The 21,192-nt window shown below is 39.8% G+C and overlaps 1 protein-coding gene across 1 annotated transcript in view; it reads left to right on the top strand.

Annotated features, from left to right (window-relative positions):
• Window positions 1-4,254: 4,254 nt before the first annotated feature.
• Window positions 4,255-21,192, top strand: part of pdlim4 (PDZ and LIM domain 4) — a 37,154-nt gene continuing 20,216 nt past the window's right edge. Inside the window, exons 1-3 of the mRNA XM_056731832.1 lie at window positions 4,255-4,287; window positions 11,323-11,469; window positions 16,564-16,715. Of these exons, the coding sequence (XP_056587810.1) occupies window positions 4,270-4,287; window positions 11,323-11,469; window positions 16,564-16,715 (317 nt within the window). The 5' untranslated portion in view covers window positions 4,255-4,269. The remainder of the gene's footprint in view (window positions 4,288-11,322; window positions 11,470-16,563; window positions 16,716-21,192) is intronic.

The following is a 21,192-nucleotide window of genomic DNA, read 5'->3' on the forward strand; positions in this document are numbered from 1 at the left end:
TCGTCCTGTCTGATCCCCTTACAGTGAGTTTTTGTTTGTGTTGCTTTAGTTCTTGTTTTGTCCCCCCAGTGGGAAGTTTTGGTATGCCTGTTTGGAAAGCCAGTCTATTGTGTTTGTTGCCCCATCGTGGGTTTTTCTTTTACATTTAATAAATAATTTCTGTTAAACCCTTCACTGCTGTCTGTTTCTGGGTTCTGTCCACAAATCGTAACCGCTAAATATGTTCATGTAGTGATTTCTTATATTTCTATGGCCTTTCTGCACTGTCCTGGAGATGTCTGTAATATGATCGGTCACAAACATGAACCCTGCAGCATCTAATGTGTTGTGTCTTATTAACTCACTGTCATTCAATTCAATGTCATTTTATGTTATAACACGTTTACAATGTGCATTGCATCAAAGCAGCTGTACAAGAAAACCAAGATAGACCAATGTTGAACACACACAAAAACAATTAAAAAAAAAGTCTTGTGAACCTTTACAGTAATATGTAAATTGTCATGCATTGCAAAACATTTCTTCTCACTTTTGTGTTTCGTCCATTTTCTCTGTAGCCAAAGAAACTCTAGAGTCTCTTAAAAGTCGTCCTCGCTACTTCTAAACATTTTGGACCTTAGAGCTCTTTAAAGGGTCAAGATGCTTTATGAATGACTTTTTCTAAGCTAGGATCTTTCCTGTCATTTTAATGGGAAACGCCCAGATTTCTAAGAATTTTATTAGAATTTTGTCACTGTAGAGCAAGTCTTTGCACTAACAATTTTCATGAATACGGGCCCTGGTCCATACACGTCTTCCTTTCCTGAAGCCTGAACAAGAACAAGTCTTGTCTGAGCCTGGTGTCAGTGGTTGGCTCTATCCTGTTGAGAAGGACTCCACAGATCAGACTGCTTGAAATGGACAGAAGACTGATTCCTTACCAGTTTTGTGGTGTTACCTTTCTTTGGGATTTTGACTATAAGACCTATAGACCAGTCTTCAGGGATTGTGTCACTGTTCCAGATGTTTTGGTCAGTAAGGAATTCAGTTGATGTCAAGATGTCGGTCTTAAGTATCTCTGTATGGATAGCATCCAGGCCACATGCCTTGCCAGACTTTAGGGATAAGATGGCGGTTTTAGCCTCACCAAGGTCAGAGGGGCTGATGTTAATATCTAGGATGTCATCTGTTGTTATGATGTTGGCAGGTTGTTCTGGTTCAGGATGGTTGAGCACTTCCTGGAAATGCTGGACCCATCTGGCTGCTTGCTCTTGTTCTTATGAACAGATGTTGCCATTCTTATCCCTAATATGGGTGTTTTACCTTTTGTGATTTCCACAGAGTCGTTTGGTGATTCTATATACTGTCCAAAGGTTCCCAAAAGCTGCGGCCTTCTATGCCTCCTTTGCCAGGTTTTCTGTAAAAGCCCTCTTGTCTCTCCTTACACTCCTCTTCACTTCTCCATTGTTGTTCCTCTGAACACATAGTTATGTGTATTATAATGCATTTCTGTCAATAGATTCTCCAAAAAATGACACACTGGACCTTTAAGATCTTGTTTAGACAAATTGTCAAAATTTTATATTTAACAGTTGTATGCTCCTATGCTTTTACAATACACAAGTTTACACAGTTCCATCAAAGGAGAAACTTCTAAAGCAAATGCCAGTAGGGGGCGGCAAGTGACTGTTAGCAGTTGTCATAAGGCAGTATCTGTTGAAATGTCTTTGATTTATGACCCTTGACCTTTGACCTGTACAGGAGGGAGTTCAGCAGTCTCAGTATTGGGCACATTAGCTTAGTCCTAATTTGAAAACTATAAGGTCCACTACATAAAGCTTTCAATAACAGTATCCTAGAGCACACTGTGGTTTGATTTAGTGTAGGATGTCTACATTAGCAATGAGCTCATCTGTTGCCACTTCAGCTGGTACCCTCTTGTGTTTTCTAATTCTCTTCTCTGGCAGAGAGAGAGAGAGCAGTCTGAACTTCAGCATCACTGTCCTAAAGCTTCTCCAGACTGCCATTGGCCCACTCAACAAAGTCATCTGCTGCCCTCATCACACCCTCAAAGTCCCGGGCACACTTTCTCAAGCTCTGTTCCTGTCGCCAGATGCTGTTCTGAAACAATAACCGTGACACTTGTTTGTAAATATTTAGAGAGAGGTGATGTTTGCTCAAATATCCTGAAGAAAACCTCAGCTGTCAGTATGGTTTCATACTTCTGGAGAGCAACTGTGTAGCCTTGGGCCTTGTTTTGGATGACAGCTTTCATGGGCACATCCTTTTCAGTTTTTTCCATAGAGATGATCAGATCTGTGTAAAGGCAAACGTATAGTCGCCGCCCTCATGAAAAAAATCCACTCCGTGACTTCCTGCGCATGTGTCAAACTGATCTTTCCACACTTATCCATGATTTGAGTATACTCGGCCTTTAAAGTGCATGCTCAGGCTTTGCAAACCTTCCAATTGCTTTCCTCAAGACCTCATCTTTGGCCCACCAGTGTGTTTCACACATTACACCAAGCTGTCTTTGTCTCTTGTCCTCACTGTTTTCCTCCCATAGCTTCATTCAATTGTAGGAATTGTGAATGAACACTGCAATGACGTTCAGTAGTGAGAAAAGGGACTCACTTGCCACAACAACCCCTGTAGCGTCAGCCAGCACAAGGTTAAGGACATGAGAGTAACACCATATGTGTACTGGCTCAGGTGATGCTCATGTGAGCAATGCAGAAAAACCTTTAAATTGTCCCTTCATGTTAGCAGCTCCATCTGTTGCATTACCAATACACTTTTTGATGTCTATGTCCATCTTTCACAAGCTCCACAAAGTACTGTCAATGACCTCAAAGAGTTTCTCATGGACAACACAAGCAACATACACACTTCACACTGGTCTTTGGATGTTAAATCCTGTGTTGTGAGCATCCCTGGCTTTCTCACTTCAACAGCATTTATTTGTTGAATCATATTTTTCAATCACTTTATTTACTGTTGGTTTAGACAGCATTTTTACCATGCACTTTCATCTGCTTCTGCCTCTTCTCAATACAATAACTGAGATTAGGCAGACTTTATACTTTCTCATTATTAATATAAGCTCAAGAAAAATGATTGATAACCATGTTTTCATGGTCATATGTACAGTAGCTTCATGGTTGCGCTTAGCTCTCATTTACCAATAACTTTCAATGTCAATCACACGTTTCAAGGCCTGCTTCTTCTTTCTAGCTTGGTCTTGATGAAGGCTCATTTGCTTATCAGTCAGAAGGCTATGGATGTCTGCTGTGCTCACTGTAAGAAAGAAGGCTTCTGCACTTTCTCTCATGTTCCCGTACTCTCTGATGGGCATGTTTCCAGGCCTGCCTACATTTTTTGACAAATGCACTGTCACTGCCTAACCGATTTGCAAATGCAAGAGCAGAACACGGAGTGACTACTTTCATTGTATGTCAGTCATTTTTTGTTTGTGGCCTCTTTCGAGTGGAATACATCACAATCTTTGAGTTGTTTAAATTGGATTGCACATAAGACATGTTTTGGTGTTACAGCGAATCACATTTGACATTTCCCCGTTGTCCTTTAACATACAGCATCCATAAATTATTGTTCACAAATGATGTTTGTTGTTTCAAACACAAGAGCAATTTTATTAATGATTGTGATGATCAGAAAATCTGTATGTTTTTAATACACATTGATTTCATTGCTTTTGTCAGTTGTTGTTTTTATCAGGTGCTGTGTGCAATTTATTTGGAGGATCTTTTGACAGAACTGGAATGTAATATACATAACTATGTGTTCAGAGGTGTATAAAGACCTTACATAATCAAGCATTATGTTATTATTATCTTAGAATATCTATCAACATACACCGCAGGTCCCCCTGCATAGAATTCAAAGTCAAAAGTCAAAGTCTGCCTTATTGTCAATTCTGCCACATGTAAAGCACATACATGTAGAGCAGTGGTTTTCAGATCAAGTGCCACCTTTCATAAAACAAGTTGTTCCAAGTGTCACCTAATGACCGCCATAGAAAACACATGAATAAAGACTCAAATGAATAGTAGAGCTGTGAATCTTTATCTATACACCTCGTCCTCCGAATTATTAGTAACACAAACACTTTTTTTATTTACCAGCTGTTTTCAAACTAAAGATTAGCTTCCTGACTGCCTGGTGGATGAAGCTCTTCTTTAGTCCGCTGGTCCTGGCCTGGAGACTCCGCAGTGTCCTCCCTGATGGCAGCAGGCTGAAAAAGCTGTGTGTCGGGTGGGTTCAGCTGCAATGCAGAGGGCTTTACAGGTGAGACGGGTTCCATAAATGTTCTGGAGGAGGGGAGAGAGACACCAATGATCTTCTCATCTGCTCTCACTATGCATTGGAGAGTCTTGCGGGAGAACGCATTGCATGCGCCATACCACAGCTGTACACACAATTCACCACGTTGTTTCTTCAGTAGCCCTAAACAGACAAACTGCTCTACAGAGCGTGCTTCATAACTAGGTTTTCTCCTTCAGCAAAGAAGCCAAAACCTAACGACATCCAAGGTCTGCATCAGCCACCTTAGTGCTTCAAAATGGAGGGTCGGGGTGAAGTGAGCCGTCATTTACTGGACCTTGGCTGTATTAATGGGTCACCTTAAACACAAACTGTGGAACATATTGTCTATCTCCGACAGTGTTGGGTGTAACTAGTTACTAAGTAATTAGTTACTGTAATTTAGTTACTTTTCCCTTGAAAAAGTAAAGTAAGGCATTACTCGTATGTTTTCTGTAATTTAATTACAGTTACTTTTGATGTAATTAAACTAAATACTTCGTGAAATAAATGCGTGTGCAATAGTGTAATTGACATCACAATTCAAAGTCTTACTTTGAAATCTGTGCTTTAATGTATAATTCTCACATTTGTAATACTTTGGTTAATAATATTATTTATTTGAATGAATTAAATAAGCCGTTTCATGTCTATCCTTGAATCACTTAACTAAGATTGATGTAGGTTATAGAAAGTAATAAGTAATGAGTAACTAAATACTTTTTGGAGAAAGTAATTTGGACAGTAATCTAATTACACTATTGAATATGTAATGAGTGACTAGTAATTAATTACTTTTCAGAATAATTTACCCAACACTGATCTCAGATACAGAAAAGCTAGTTCATGCATCTATAGATGAGATTTGTGTAAAGCACTGTTAGGTTCTTGTCCTACCTGAACCCATTCCGAGTGGACCTCTGTCTTGTGTCTGTCGCTGGAGCGCCTCTTGAGCTGAGAGAGTGATGTTTACCTGCTCAACTCTCACATTATTCAAACAAACTAAAGTTACGCAGCGGCTTGAGTTCTTATCAGATCACGCAAGTTTGATCACCTTGACACGGGTCACCAATTCAATTCCATATTGACCACAGTATATTGCTTCTAACTCATAAAGCCTTAAACAGTTTAGTTCCTGCGTATTTAATAGTGGTGGGCATAGATTATTTTTTTTAATCTAGATTAATTCCAAGATTAATCTAGATTAAAATGGCTCATTTGAATTCTGCCGAAGGCATTCAGAATATGTGTGCTACCCAAATAATGACTAAAAGTAAGTCTTTGAGAACGGGTTTCTCAAGCCAGGTGGCGCATTAGACCAGGGGCTCATCTCCTGTTTCCAAAATGCATCACAAACTGCTTGAGAAAGCTGTTCAACTATGATAATTGGTGATGAAAATTAAATTATGTTCAATAAAATGAACTTGTGTTTACTTCCGCATTAGCTAAGGGATGATTTGCGTTTAGGTGGTACTTGAGACTGGAAGAGCTCCTACAGTACATTTACATTTAGTCATTTAGCAGACGCTTTTATCCAAAGCGACTTACAAAGAGTGAGGGAGCAACAAGCGATATGTCATACAGGAGCCATAATACATTAGATCTCAATACAAAGTTACTGGTTTCAACTAAAGCTAGACCACTACCTGTTGAGAGAAAGTTTTTTTTTAAACCAATTCCGCATTGCACAAGGTGCAAACAACCTTAGTCTTGTCGATGTTTCCATTGGGAAGCTTCTTAAAAATTAATATTCCCTGAATCAAACCCGGCGGCTTCATAGCTGCATCCATGTTAGCACGTCACGTTTGATGCGGTAATTTCACAGTAACGTTATGTTGTGTTCACACCAAACGCGAATGGCGTGTCAAGCGCGAGTGATTTATATGTTAATGAAAAGAGCCAATAGACATACTTGCTGCGCGAATCGCGCGAATGAAGCCCTGGTCATGAGATGATGAGGCGGCGCTAAGGACGCGAATGAAGCCCTGATTATGAGATGATGAGGCGGCGCTAAGGACGCGAATGAAGCCCTGATTATGAGATGATGAGGCGGCGCTAAGGACGCGAATGAAGCCCTGATTATGAGATGATGAGGCGGCGCTAAGGACGCGAATGAAGCCCTGATTATGAGATGATGAGGCGGCGCTAAGGACGCGAATGAAGCCCTGGTTATGAGATGATGAGGCGGCGCTAAGGACGCGAATGAAGCCCTGATTATGAGATGATGAGGCGGCGCTAAGGACGCGAATGAAGCCCTGATTATGAGATGATGAGGCGGCGCTAAGGACGCGAATGAAGCCCTGGTTATGAGATGATGAGGCGGCGCTAAGGACGCGAATGAAGCCCTGATTATGAGATGATGAGGCGGCGCGAATGAAGCCCTGGTTATGAGATGATGAGGCGGCGCGAATGACGCGAATGAAGCCCTGGTTATGAGATGATGAGGCGGCGCGAATGAAGCCCTGGTTATGAGATGATGAGGCGGCGCGAATGACGCGAATGAAGCCCTGGTTATGAGATGATGAGGCGGCGCGAATGAAGCCCTGGTTATGAGATGATGAGGCGGCGCGAATGACGCGAATGAAGCCCTGGTTATGAGATGATGAGGCGGCGCGAATGAAGCCCTGGTTATGAGATGATGAGGCGGCTTCTGCTTCCGCGAATGACGCGAATCACGCGAGTTGAAAAATCTCGTTCTCGCCCCGTACAGTGCAGTTAAGCTGGTATACATCCGCGCTAAAATATCAAGGTGAAAGTCATCATAGCTTGCGTAGTATAGACCCAGCTCCCAACCCAACTTTGAGAATAGATTAACGGCGACATTTTTTTTATCGCGCGATAAGAGTCTCACTGCGTTAAGGGCCCACCACTAGTATTTAACAAATCTTCTTTCATGCTACAATTCATCCCACTCTTTAAGATCACAAAACTCCGGGCTTTTGGTATTTCCTAGGATATCAAAATCCACTGAACTGTGAAATAGTCTTCCTGACATTCTTCAGGGTTCAGACTGAAAGACTCTCCCTAAATGTAAATCTGACTAAAGACGCATCTCTTCAGTCTAACTTACACATGATTGCATCTCCTAACTTTGCCTTCCATGTCTACAGATGAAGTAATAATTATCCTCTGCCTAAAATATCATCAACAGCAGCTACTGTACACTAATCATGTCTTTCATTTGCTCTCCTACTCGGGGTAAGCAGTGATTACAGCAGCTCCAGGCCACAGAGACGGCAGATGACCTGACACAGCCCTGAACCCTCAATCAAGTGTTTTAAACCCTTGTAGATTTCTTGGTTTTTCTGTGTTTTATGTTTGTTCTACATTGTGTCTCCTGTAAAGCAGCTTTGCAACAGCGTAAACTGTGAAGAGCGCAATGCAAATAAACTTAAATTGATTCGAGCTTCTCTTCATTCATTGAGGAAAGTTTTTCCAGATGTAAAACTGCTTCCAGACGTTTGTGGTACTCTTGGGAATGGCTTGTTAGTCGTAAGGTCGCCGACACAATGACAGAGAAACACTCACATGAATGTTTCTACGTTTCCTTCAATCCCATCACAGTTAACCAACACAAGCCATTTAAAAGCTAAAGGCACACCAGATTACCAGTGATGACGTTCATTAAAGGAAAGATTACAATGTTTTGAGTTGTGTGTCATTCATAAGAGTAACGATTAAGGCGTTTCAAAGATCCCTTAAGTTATAGGTTTAGTGTTGAGTAGTAACTCATGATCCTTCAAACTTGACATGTTTTTCTTGTGACAAAATACTGAAGTAGTGTGACGTAACTGTAATGTGAAGTGATCCACAGCAAACACACACTCCTGAACTCATTTAAACACAACACACAAATATGGATGCAAAAATCTATTTAATTGAAACATATTTATTTCATCTAAATGACATTACGTCCTGTGAAAATGTATGTGTGTCCTCCTCATTTGAGCAAGAATGGTTTCAAACATGTTGATGTGTGTAACTACTTGCCTCAGTTTCAAAGTAGTTTTCCATGGTACAGTTTATTTGACATAAAGAAGCGTCATATCTGATCTCTATCTGACCAGATTCATCTGACATTAAAGAACTTTCTTGTAGCATCAATTCAGCTTTTGTATTCTGCCGTTCACACACACTGTTAAGATATGAGGGAGACATGACGGAAAGCTGCCTCATTACAGACAAAATGTTTTCCAGCGTGTGTTGAAGTCATCAGTTGTGTTCAGACAGAAATGCTGAGGCCTGAGTCTCTGATGCATTCATTCCAACACAAATCTGACCAAACCAAAGCATTTCTGCTGTAACATGTTTGATTTCTAACTGACCTGGAATGACAGACAAGTCGAACAGAAGATCTGAAACTCTTCGTATGGCTTTGAACAAACATTATTTTATTTTTGGTGAGCAATTGAAATGATTGTGTCTGAAATATAAAAGTTATTCTCCATAAGCGAGCAAAACTTCATGTGACTTAGAATATTGTTTAGCGTTTGAAATGATGTCGACCTTTAACTCGGGCCATTTGTGGAACATATGAGTGAGCGACTGGAGGTGAAGTGTCTGGAAGTCATTATATAGGAAAATCACCACAACATTCAGTTACACTTCACAAACATGGTCACACGAGCATCACACATTAAACTTAAGCTTTCTTAGTGAGTATATAATGTGGCCAATTTTGGCACCGATACTCCATCATAAAATCTGCTCTAGTTTTCTTTCTCATTTACATTACATTTACATGAGCAGACGATCTGATCCCAAGTGACACACAAATGAGGAAGCATGAGGACACATTTGTCCATTAGTTTGTTGGATTGGTGTGAGTAAGACTTTAACATGACGGCCTGTGACTTTCTCTCATGTCTAAACTGAGCACTCAGAACAGCTCTTAGCCTTTAACTTCTGACTCACTTTCTAAATGAACCTGACAACCAACGTGTCAACTTTGTGTCTTAAATATACGGATTGATTTGCAGACATTTCTTTAAAATGATTACATTCAATTGTATTTGTATTGTGCTTTTCTGAATGTGCATAGTCAAAAAGGAACATGAGAGAACAAAGTTAGAATAAACATGAAGCATATGATATCATCTTATATTTTTATGGGATTTACATTTCACATATCAAACAAGACAATGAGAGATTACAGCAGTACATTATTTGTGTTGTCGAGACGTGTGAGGATGAGTTCTGCTGTCTCACATGAACACAACACAACACATGAGAGATGTGTGCTGTGCCATAGTTTTGTTCAGATGACACTTCTCACGGCTTACGTTAGTATAAACATATCATGAGGTAGCGTGCGTGTCGGATTCCTTTAACTCTACCAAAAGACGCCTCCAGCTAATCCTGTCCAAACAACACAACTGTTGACATGTGCCACACAATGGCCTTATACTTCCTTTTGTGCTTTTGCCTTTATGGCCTTCATCTTTTCCTTTATTAGCGTGTTGCAATAGCATCACAATACATGATCGAGCAGTTCATTCCTCCAGCAAACAAAAGCAGAGAGTTGAACAAAGAGCTCATTGACAGAATAAGAAGTGGAGTTTAGCCTTCATTCAGTCCACAGTGTTTGTCATTCTCACGATATATATAAATATATTCACACAGCCCGAACACACTTACTGTATGTAAACAAAACTCACTTCTCTTCTGCTGTGTGGCCTCGTTCTCATGACAACACGAGTATTACTGGATATCATCAGTCATTCAGTGACTGAGGTCAACTCTTAAGATTTTAGTTTGTGATTTGGGGATTGCCAAATGTTTTCAAGTAAACGCACTGATGAATATTCAGTCAGTTCAGTCAGTCAAGCTGATCTCACAAGAATTCTTAACTATTGACGAGGTGGCTCATTCGTATGAACACAGACATTGTGAATCATATAAAAACTTATGATCACTAGAAAGAACGCTAACCTGAAGCCCCACCCCTAACGTCACTGCTGCAAAATGTACAAAAAATAAGATCACACGAATTATAACGGGACAGATGACCTCTGTGTACTGGTGATGTCATTCATCATCAGCTTTATTTCATTTGATTTGATTTATATCACATGCACGCGGTTATTTATTTGGTGAGGTGGTGTTGCCGGGGTATGAAAGGTCACACAACAGTGTTTTTTGTGTTAGATTTCATGCACAATATGGGACACAAGGTGAGGTTTGAATTCAAGTTCTAACAAGTCAGGTTGAAGTAATGATATGACTGTAAGTCTACAGGTGTGGAATCATTATTCTTATTCTTATTATGTGTTATTTCACATGATTGAAATGAAAGTTATACTGACAATAGAAACATGTTCACAAACGACATTTATTTGATTGATGCAGGTATAGTTCATGTCTCAAACAGACCTGAAAACATTCAGCATGATGTGAGTTCATCTGGTTAATCTTGCACTTATTAACTTCTGTTTAATGCTTCAGTTTTCTCTCTTTACTGTTCGTCTGAGTCTTATCTACACAAGCTTTTGTTCGCTATCTATCTTTACTGAATATATGGTGTAACGTGGAGCTTGAAGTCAATGACATGTCAGAGGATTTAAACACATGAAAGATGAAGTTAACAGAAACGGTTTAGTTTGGAAATGATGTTGAATGAGCTGAAATGCACAGATCTGTTTGTTGAAGAACAGGATTTGATCTGCTCATTTCACTCAACACACACACACACACACACAAACAAAATAGATTTTTTTCAAGATTCAAGTTTATTGTCAAGCACAGCGATTATTTCTGTAAAATGCAATATGCTGATGTTGTCATCTGTTGTTTAAACTGTTGAGTATTGGTGTTACAATGTGTGAATTTTGTCTCGTTGTGTTGTGCGTGTGTGTTTTTTTAGGCTAAAACACATTGGAAGATGTTGTGAGCTTGTGTATAAAGTGATTGTGTTGGAGGCGCACGCGCGTGTTCGTTCGCGCCCCCGCTAGTCAGAGCTCACTAATCTCAGCTCCACCTCCCCTCTCTCTCTCTCTCTCTCTCTCTCTCTCTCTCATTCAGCCAGTCGCCCGCTTTATTTCAGTAAGTGTGGAAGTTTCTCTCGTGGACTCGAGTATGTCTCACACAGTGACTCTCAGCGGTTCTTCTCCGTGGGGTTTTCGTCTGGTGGGTGGACGGGACTTCAGCACACCGCTCATCATTTCTCGGGTGAGTTTCGTCTCTTATTCTCTTCATTCAGGACAGTGTGTGTTTATAACTGTCGCTCTGTGTCTTTATCACGTTGTTATGTCAAAAGTGTGATGGTCTGTAACATATCTAAAGGAAAAACAGAAGTTTGTAAAGGGTTTATCCCATAACACAGCAAGCTTGACGCGACGCGACCCGACGCGACGAAGAACCACCTCGCGTCACGCACTTTCAATAACTGACCGAGTGTTTGCTCTTCACCTCGAACTTTCTATTAACGTTAAAAAGACACGAAGAGTTGTTTTGGCGATGTGTCCTAAAGGCGTATTTCTGGATCAGTTCACCGTTAAATGTTTGGCTTCATACGATGATCTCAAAGTTTAATAGCAGACTGTCAGATCTGAACACGTGTGAGATCTCTGTAAAGTTTCGAGGAGACACGTGACAAGGTTTCATCTCATTCTGTCGAGAAGAAACACACACAGATATTAAAGATCTTCAGACTGAACAGAGCCCATCATGACCATCACTTCAAACAAACAAACAATCAAAGAACATCATTTCACTAGATTTAAAAATCACATGATCACTGCTGGAGTTAAACCGTGGATGACACAAAATAATAATGGTTTTGAAAACCAAGTAGTAAAAGCTGTAATGAAACAGGTAATCAATGCACCGGAAAGCTTGGTTACTGCACCTTTACCACACAAAGAACAACTGTGATCAGTGACTCTGTGTCTCTGTGCTGTTAAATCATCACGTCTTCTCCAAACATACACATCCACTATGGGTGTTGGTGTTTGGAACTGATACAATGTTCAACAGTATATTTGAGATGTGAGTCGTCAGGTGAATGTGGTAAAGACTGCTGGTGCTGCTGGGAAATCTGAAATCCCAATCCTGCAGATCAAGTGCTTTAAAGTGATTGTGAGGTTTGGCAGATTTTCTGGTCACACACAGAGGATTTGTTGCTTGATCTTGTTGACTTGTAGTGAAACGCTGTTGTGTCTGATGTATCGGGCTGAACATTTGGTGTCATCCTGTTGAATGTGACAAACGCTCATGAAACCATTGCCAAGTGCAAGAGATAACACGTCGACATGCTTGAGTCTAGACTGACAAATGTTACTCACAGTCCGGTGTCATACACAATCTGAGTAGAGGATTTGATTATCAGAACGGTCAACTTTTCTAAACACTTTTACCAGGTTTATGTTCAGCGGCTGTTTAAGGGCACACGGTTTAATTCATGTGTGCTACATTCCAGAAGACCATGTGACTTTATTCACAATGACATTAAATCACAGCCGGCGGGACAGTTTAAAACACACGCGTGACTCATGAAGCTGCACGATTGTTCCCCATCATCTATCCAAATACTTTCCACTGGACTGTCAAGTCGCTCTCAACAGATTTCTTTCAGTGGTTTGAGGACAGCAGGAAAAAACGAAACTAAATGCAAAAATAAAAAAACTGAAAAATAATGAACAGCAAAACAAATAATCTTATTCATTTGGAGAAAAGTTACAAGAGGCCTAAGACATGCCAGTACTCATAAAAACACACGAGCAAAGGCACTTAAGCTAAAAGAAAATATCTGACATTTAATACAGGTTGACTTGTAGTTAAATTATTCACTGCCAAGAGCACGAAAGAAAAAATTGGCTTCACAAACAAAACCTCAACTCGATCCTAAAATGTTGGAGATTTTGAGTCCCAGCTCGAGTTTAATAAGCTGTAGATTTTATCGCAGAAACTGAGAAGAATGTTCAACAAATAAATCTAGATTTGGTATTTTGAGTAGTTTAGTATCAGTATTGTATTCTCTTAAGTTTTTTAATCTAACAATGTCATTTTTTATCATTCATTTTTTATGTCATTTTATCACTTTATGATTGGACAGTGAGTTAATGCATTCATTAACATGAACCATACTTTTACAGCATTTAAACTCCAACTCCCCAAGAGTTAATAAATCGAGTGTTACCGTTTTGGAATCCATTGCGCCAATCTCCAGGTCTGGCGATAGCACTTTTAGCATAGCTTAGCATAGATCATCGAATCCAATTAGACCAGTAGCATGAAAGCATCGTTTTCAAAAATGAGAGTTTCGATATTTTTCCTATTTAAAACTGGACTCTTCTGTAGTCATATCGTGTGGTAAAACCGACAGAAAATGAAAAATTTCGTTTTTTTTGTGTTTTTTTAGGCCGATTAGGATTAGGAACTATACTCCCATTCCGGCGTAATAATCAAGGCCGTAATGATATCAGTCGCAGTGATATCACGCAGCACATTTCCACATTTGAAGCATGTGGAAATGCGCTGCATGGTATCACTAATTTGGTTTATGGAGTGTCAACAACAAGTTTATGTACACACAAGGTGTAAAACACGTTTATTTCTATTATTATAACTATTATTGTTATAGGCAGTTATTCTTACATTACTTATTCTGACTCTCAAATGATTAGTTTGGCGATTCATCTGTCTAATTCCCTCCTTTCCGCTAGCCTAGTCTGATGTGATTGGTCAGATGGTCTAGTCTGCTGTGATTGGTCTGCCGCGTGCAGTGTCGCAAATGGAACGTGTGTTAAAGAGTACGTAGCATATGGTTTTTAAGGTCCTACTTTGGTTTATGGGGTGTCCAACAACAACTTTATGTAAATAAAATGTGTAAAAACACTATAATGTCGTTATAATAGGCAGTTATTCGTACCTTACTTCTTGACTGACTCTCCAATGATTTGTTCTGTGATTCATCCGTCTAGGCCCCTCCTTCCCGTGTCATGTGATTGGTCAAACGAGTTCATCATTTGTTGCAAATGGAACGCCTACCATCATTACAGGATTACGGTTTACATGTGCTTGGATGTTATGTATATTATATGTGAAGCTAGAGATGGCGGCGATTTTACCGCACCAATTTGAGCCCGAGTCTGACGAGGAAGAAGATGCTAATCCACAACAAACTCCATCACGACTGGAGCAGGATGTTTGACAGTGGCAAGTGACAACTCTTGTCATAAAAACTCCCAGTGTGACAACATGCATGTTGTGCTTTTGCTCATCAATGAAATAAAAGATTATTTTTCTTAAAATACTGTTAATACGCTAGTAATACTATTATTTCGTCTTAACTGTGCGTTGTCATGGTACATAGAGCATTTCAGAAAGTCTACGTTATGAAAAATTATTGTAGTTTCACCCAAATATATCTATATAGGTGCACGTGTTGCAAATGTGTCAAAATGCAAAGTTAATAGCAAGATAAACAAACTGTAACACCCCAGAAATAACGGTACAGGCTAGTGTTCGCGTTATATGCATTAGCTAAACACAGACATAAGGTACGAAATATTTCTTGAAGTTAAGACAAAAATCAAGTCACACCTACAGGTTGGGATTCGGTGGAGTTAACAGGTCCAAATAGAGTTGGTATTGCCCCTCTTTCAAGTATAGACGTTTCACATATCCTGCACTGAACGCGCCAAGATTATTAAACCAATCTTCTGTGAAATGACCAGCGCACAGTACAAACCTGGGGTTATACTCCTTTGGTATCGTTTCAAAAATGAATTGTAACCATTTTTACCTCAGACGTTCTTCCTTTGGTAGTTGAAATAAGACGGACTTAGTTTCACACCGTACAACACAGGTTCTAGACATGATACAAACGCTTCACGAACGAGCGACAGTGTTTGTGGGAGGAGAAATAAGTTTTCGCAGCAGTCTCAGCAAAATGTAGGCAGGGACTATATGTAGTGACGTAGATACGCGGGTGAACTATTCAACGTCTCGTTTGTGTGATTCAGAGTCGACTCCCATTTTTACAAGCAAATAACTTTGTTGTTTATTCACCTTCTGACTTAAAACTTGGCAGACAGCTTACTTTCAAACAAGGCAACATAACAGACTGGATGAAATGTCATTTTCATGATCTCATGCTAGGTACTCTTTAATCTGACCCGGAACTGAAATTAGAATGACAGTTCGCGTGATTCAGAGTCGACTCCTTTTTCCCAAGACAATAACTTATTTGTTCACTTTCAGCTTTACAACTTGGCAGACTGCTCACATTCACACACAGCAACATTACACACCGCATCAAATGTCATTAGAAGGACATTGTTATAGTTGTTCTTTAAGAAATACAAGCTTCTTGTAAAGCTTTGTAAGTTAAATGAACTGAAATGTTGGATTTAAATTTTGTAAAGATTTAAGCAGAGGATTTACAGTTCCCAGCATCTTCTCAGTGTGTTTGAAAGCGTGTTAATGTTATGGAAGACGTTTGTAATGGAGATTTAATGATGTTGAGAAGAAGTTCTCATCATCAGATCAGTTGTAATGTTACCTGTGATGTATCAGGCTACTTGAATCAAAATAAAAATGTTTGAAAACATATAGAATTGTGAAATGAATCTATTTGAGTTGTCATTACTTAATGAGTGCATGTTGTCTAATAACAGCAGGAGTTTAAAATGCAAATATCGGCCTTGTGTGTGGTGAAGGATTGTATGACACTCACATCATCCTTTATCCACTTCATTATCAAGCCAAGTTCCAAACACAGATTCAGAAAAGATTTCTTTACTGGCCTCAGCTCTATCTCTGTCTCTCCTCTGGATGAAATGTATACAGAAAGCCAGATAAGAATGTTCAGTGACTTTAGTTTAGACTCACAACACTTTTGTCTTAAAAGAAACATTTCTATCATGAGTTTTACGAGTTGTCATGTGCATTTCATCATGGTGGAGATTTGAAATATTGAGCCCCCATTAGTGCAAACACGACAAATCCATTCCAATGAGCTGAAAATATGAATGTTTTGCTCTGACAGACGTACCGTAGAAAGTGATGCATTGAAGCATTATCATAGTTTTCATTGTTCATGGATTCTCAGAACTTCCTGTTAGTGTTGTGTTCACTCAATCATTCATCCTGATGACACGCTGGGTTTAATGCTTCTCAGAATCATGATGACATCATGAGCAGTATGTGTATATGTTACATAAATCCGTGCTCAACCAGTAACAGAACCTTTGGCGCCAGGCGCTGTGGTGTTTGGTCAGGGTGTGACGCTTTTAACCTCCTTCTGTTTTCTTTTGTTAGATAACGCCTGGCAGTAAAGCGGCGGCGAGCGATCTGAGTCCAGGAGACGTGATCCTGGCCATCAATGGAGACAGCACTGAGACCATGACACACATGGAGGCACAGAACCGAATTAAAGCCTGTAGAGAAGAGCTCACAATGAACATCAGCAGGTACATCCAGAACACAGCAGCAGCACACCATACACTACACTACGACATCACGCCAGTTTCATGTAAAGTCGTGACACTAATGTCATTAAGAGTGAGCGCTGAGTACGCTTCGCTGGAGTTCACACAAACAGAATTCATTTGCTGACTGTGAGACTCACATCGGGCCATATTTGGTATGTGAGCGAGCTGTGTTTGACCTCCTGCTACATCAGCTCATCCATCAGCTTTAGACACTTTCACACAGGAGCAGGACATTTATTTCAGCATCCTCCGCTCACAGTCCCTCACATCACAAATCTCCTTCATTCACTCAGTGACTGTGGCGGTGCTGTTGCTATGGTGCTCACTGTAGTGTTTGTGCGGTTGCTAGGGCGAGTCATTAAAATATCATGGTAGAACTCATTATTGGATGTCCTAGATGTTCTCAAATGAGAACAAACAGTGATAAATAATATTCATGTTTAAAAGAAGTAGGAACAAAGTGTCCATGACTGATGTTCTCATCTTCCGTAACATTTTAAAGGACCATTCAAAACGAATGCGCACACGAACGCACACACACGCGGAGCGTAAACAGAGATCTTTATATGAATTATTCACAATAGACTGAATGATACACATACTGCACATCATCACTGATACAGACATTTTCCACATACCATGGTCTGTTTGAATACTGCATTCTGATTGGCTAGAAGGTGTGCATTAAAACCCTTTACTGTAATGCACTAGCTGTGGATGATCCCTTACATGTTTCATGGAAAGAAACACTTGTTTAGTCCTCATGGCTACTCTTTGTCAGAGAAACAGGTTATTTTCAGAAGACTATGGTAAAGAGATTTTTAGGGTGTTGTTTTGAAAAATTGTTAAAAAGTAAGATGTGCTGTGTGTGCATATGAGATGTTTAGTTTAGTTTTTATTTGACAGTTTGTCAGCAGCTGTTGTTAATGTTTGTGTGCTCATAACTCTTGTTTATGGTCTGTCATGATAAGGTCATGATGTGACGGCTCATATCTTTCGGTATGTGACCTTGTGTCAGTTAATCATTTTGTCTTGAAATGAAGTGTGAGGGAGGAACAGACACTTTGTGTGTGTGTGTGTGTGTGTGTGTGTGTGTGGATGGACATCATTTACAGTGCTGCTGAATGATGATTGACAGGCAGATAAATGTTCTAAACAAACAGGGCAATGTGTCTCTAGCTGTTTAACAGCACAACACCAAAGATCAATCATGTGAAATATAACCTGTGTAGTCATAAGTGTGACTGTAACCGCGTGCTCTCCAGACGATGTTTTCATGGACTTGATCATCTATAAGCTGCCATTCATGCTTACCGGATGAGAAGAGCTGCTGGGAATCTCTCTGTCCTCCTACAGAGAAGACACATCACAAAAGAGTTGTTTCCACAAGTCATGGATCTGTCGGAAAGATCCTGCTGAGTGAGTCATAAGAGTCGGGTCATGAGAGGCCAGCGGAGCGGACGAAAGAGAAAAGAGGAATTAAAGGAAAAGAGAAAGCCAGGGTGACTCACACATGAAGAACTGTGTGAGGATTTAAAAAAGCTAACGGAAAGAAAGAGAAAGAGAGGGAGAGAGTCTCTCTCTCTCTCTCTCTCTCTCTCTCTCTCTGTGTCTCTGTCTCTGTCTCTCTCTCTCTCTCTCTCTCTCTCTCTCTCTCTCTGTCTCTGTCTCTCTCTCTCTCTCTCTCTCTCTGTCTCTGTCTCTGTCTCTCTCTCTCTGTCTCTGTCTCTGTCTCTCTCTCTCTGTCTCTGTCTCTGTCTCTCTCTCTCTCTCTCTGTCTCTGTCTCTGTCTCTGTCTCTGTCTCTGTCTCTCTCTCTCTCATCAAAATGGTTTCTTAGAGGCAGTGTTGGGTAAGTTACTCTGATAAAGTAATCCATTACTAGTTACTAATGACATATTCAATCGTGTTATTACAAAAAAGTATTTAGTTACTTATTACTTTCTATATCCTATAATTAACTTTGATTAGTTCAGTGATTCAAGGATAGACATGAAACAGCTCATTTAATTCATTCACATAAATAATATTAAACTGAATAGTGTTATTAACTGAACAAAGTATTACAAATGTGAGAATTAAACATTAAAGCACAGATTTTAAAGTTAGACTTTACATTTTGATATCAATTCCACTATTGCTCACACATATATTACACAAAGTATTTAGCTCAAATACATCACAAGTAACTGTAATTAATCAAAGTAATCCCTTACTTTACTTTCTCAAGGGAAAAGTCTTTGAATTAAAGTAACTAATTACTTTGAAACTCGTTACACCCAACAATTCAATTCAATTCAAGTTTATTTATATAGCGCTTTTCACAATGTGTATTGTTTCAAAGCAGCTTTACAGGGGCAAACAGGAAAAACAGAAAAGTTAAAACACAGCACAGAGCATGGTATTTATACAACGAGTAAGATCCTTCTAATAAATAATATCTAATTTCTAAATAAATAAATAAATGCAGTCTCCAGGTGAGCAGGCCAACACTGCCCTGCTGTGGCGAGGAACCCAAACTCCAATGATTGATTAATGGAGAAAAAAAACCTCGTGAGAAACCAGGCTCAACCGGGAGGGCCAGATCCCCTCTGACGTGTCATAGCTGCACTCAGACTGCTGACGTGTGGTTTAAGTTTAGCATTTAATACCAAATATTGTAACTTCAGCATTTATAAGACAAATAGTCCGTCTTTGCTCTTGGTTGGGGATGTAGTGGTCTGAGCTGGGATGGTCTGATGGTCATATTTCTCTTGGCTGGTGGTGGAATTGCCTTAGATGGAGCTGGGATGGTCAGTCAGTCTGCAGCTGTAGCTGGCGTTATCTCAAATTGGGGATGGGCATCTGTCGGTCGTCTGGACATGGTGGAACTTCTTCCTACCTCGGGATGGGCATCCCGAGGCAGAGGCGGAAAGAGAATAAAGAGAATAATTAGCGTAGCTGCTGTTCATTAACTATGCATTAAGTGAAAGCTTGGATGAAAAGATGTGTCTTTAATCTAGATTTAAATTGGGAGAGTGTGTCTGACCCTCGAATAGTATAAGGAAGGCTATTCCAGAGTTTAGGTGCTACGTATGAGAAAGCTCGTCCCCCTTTGGTGGATTTTCTTATTCTAGGTGTTATCAAAAGTCCTGAGTTTTGAGATCTTAGCGAGCGTGATGGGTTGTAACGTGATAAAAGCTCGGTTAAGTAAGTAGGTGCTAAACCGTTCAGGGCTTTGTAAGTAATTAAAAGAATTTTCAAATCAATACGATACTTAATGGGTAGCCAGTGAAGCGATGATAAAACTGGGGTTATGTGATCGTATTTTCTTGACCTAGTAAGAACTCTGGCAGCTGCATTCTGAACTAACTGTAGTTTGTTTATTGATGATACAGGACAACCACTAAGTAGAGCATTACAATAGTCAAGTCTTGAGGTCACAAATGCATGAATAAGCTTTTCTGCGTCTGCAACACATAAACTATTTCGTAATTTGGCAACATTTCTAAGGTGGAAGAAGTCTGTTTTTGTGATATTTGAGATGTGATTTTTAAATGACAGGTTGCCGTCTAATATAACGCCTAGGTCTTTAACTGTATTTGTTGGAGTAACTGTGCAGCTTTCAATTTGCAGGCTGTAATCGGAGATATTCTGTTTACTTGATTTTGGTGCTATAAGTAATATTTCTGTTTTGCTAGAGTTTAAAAGGAGGAAATTACTAGTCATCCAATGTTTTATGTCCTCGATGCACTCTGCCAGTTTGGATAGCTTAAAGGATTCATCTGGTCTTGATGAGATATATAGCTGAGTATCATCTGCATAACAGTGGAAGCTAATTCCATGTTTTCTAATAATGTTGCCAAGGGGCAGCATGTATATGGAGAATAGCAAGGGTCCTAAGACCGATCCCTGCGGTAATCCGTAATTTACTTGCGTAAGATTTGATGATTTCCCATTTAAATGGACGTATTGATATCTGTCTGTTAAGTAAGATCTGAACCATTGCAGTGCCTGTCACTGAATACAGATATAATTGTGTAAACGATCTAATAGTATTTTATGGTCTACAGTATGGAAAGCAGCACTAAGGTCAAGCAGGACTAATAGTGAGATGTTACCTTTATCTGAAGCAATAAGGAGGTCATTTGTAATTCTAACGAGCGCAGTTTCAGTGCTGTGATGCAGTCTAAAGCCAGACTGAAACTTTTCGTTCATGTCATTATTTTGTAGGAAGGTACACAGTTGAGTTGACACTACTTTTTCTAGTATTTTAGACAAGTACGGGAGATTTGAAATCGGTCTATAGCTTCCAAGTTCATTGGGGTCTAAGTTTGGTTATTTGATAAGAGGCTTAATTACAGCCAGTTTAAAGGGTCCTGGGACATGTCCTAGATTAATAGACGAGTTGATTATGTTACAAATGGGCTCAATTACAGCAGGTATTAACTCTTTTAATAAAGTAGTCGGAATGGGGT

Source organism: Triplophysa dalaica, chromosome 19 (assembly GCF_015846415.1).
Source record: "Triplophysa dalaica isolate WHDGS20190420 chromosome 19, ASM1584641v1, whole genome shotgun sequence".
NCBI classification, from domain to species: Eukaryota; Metazoa; Chordata; class Actinopteri; order Cypriniformes; family Nemacheilidae; genus Triplophysa; species Triplophysa dalaica.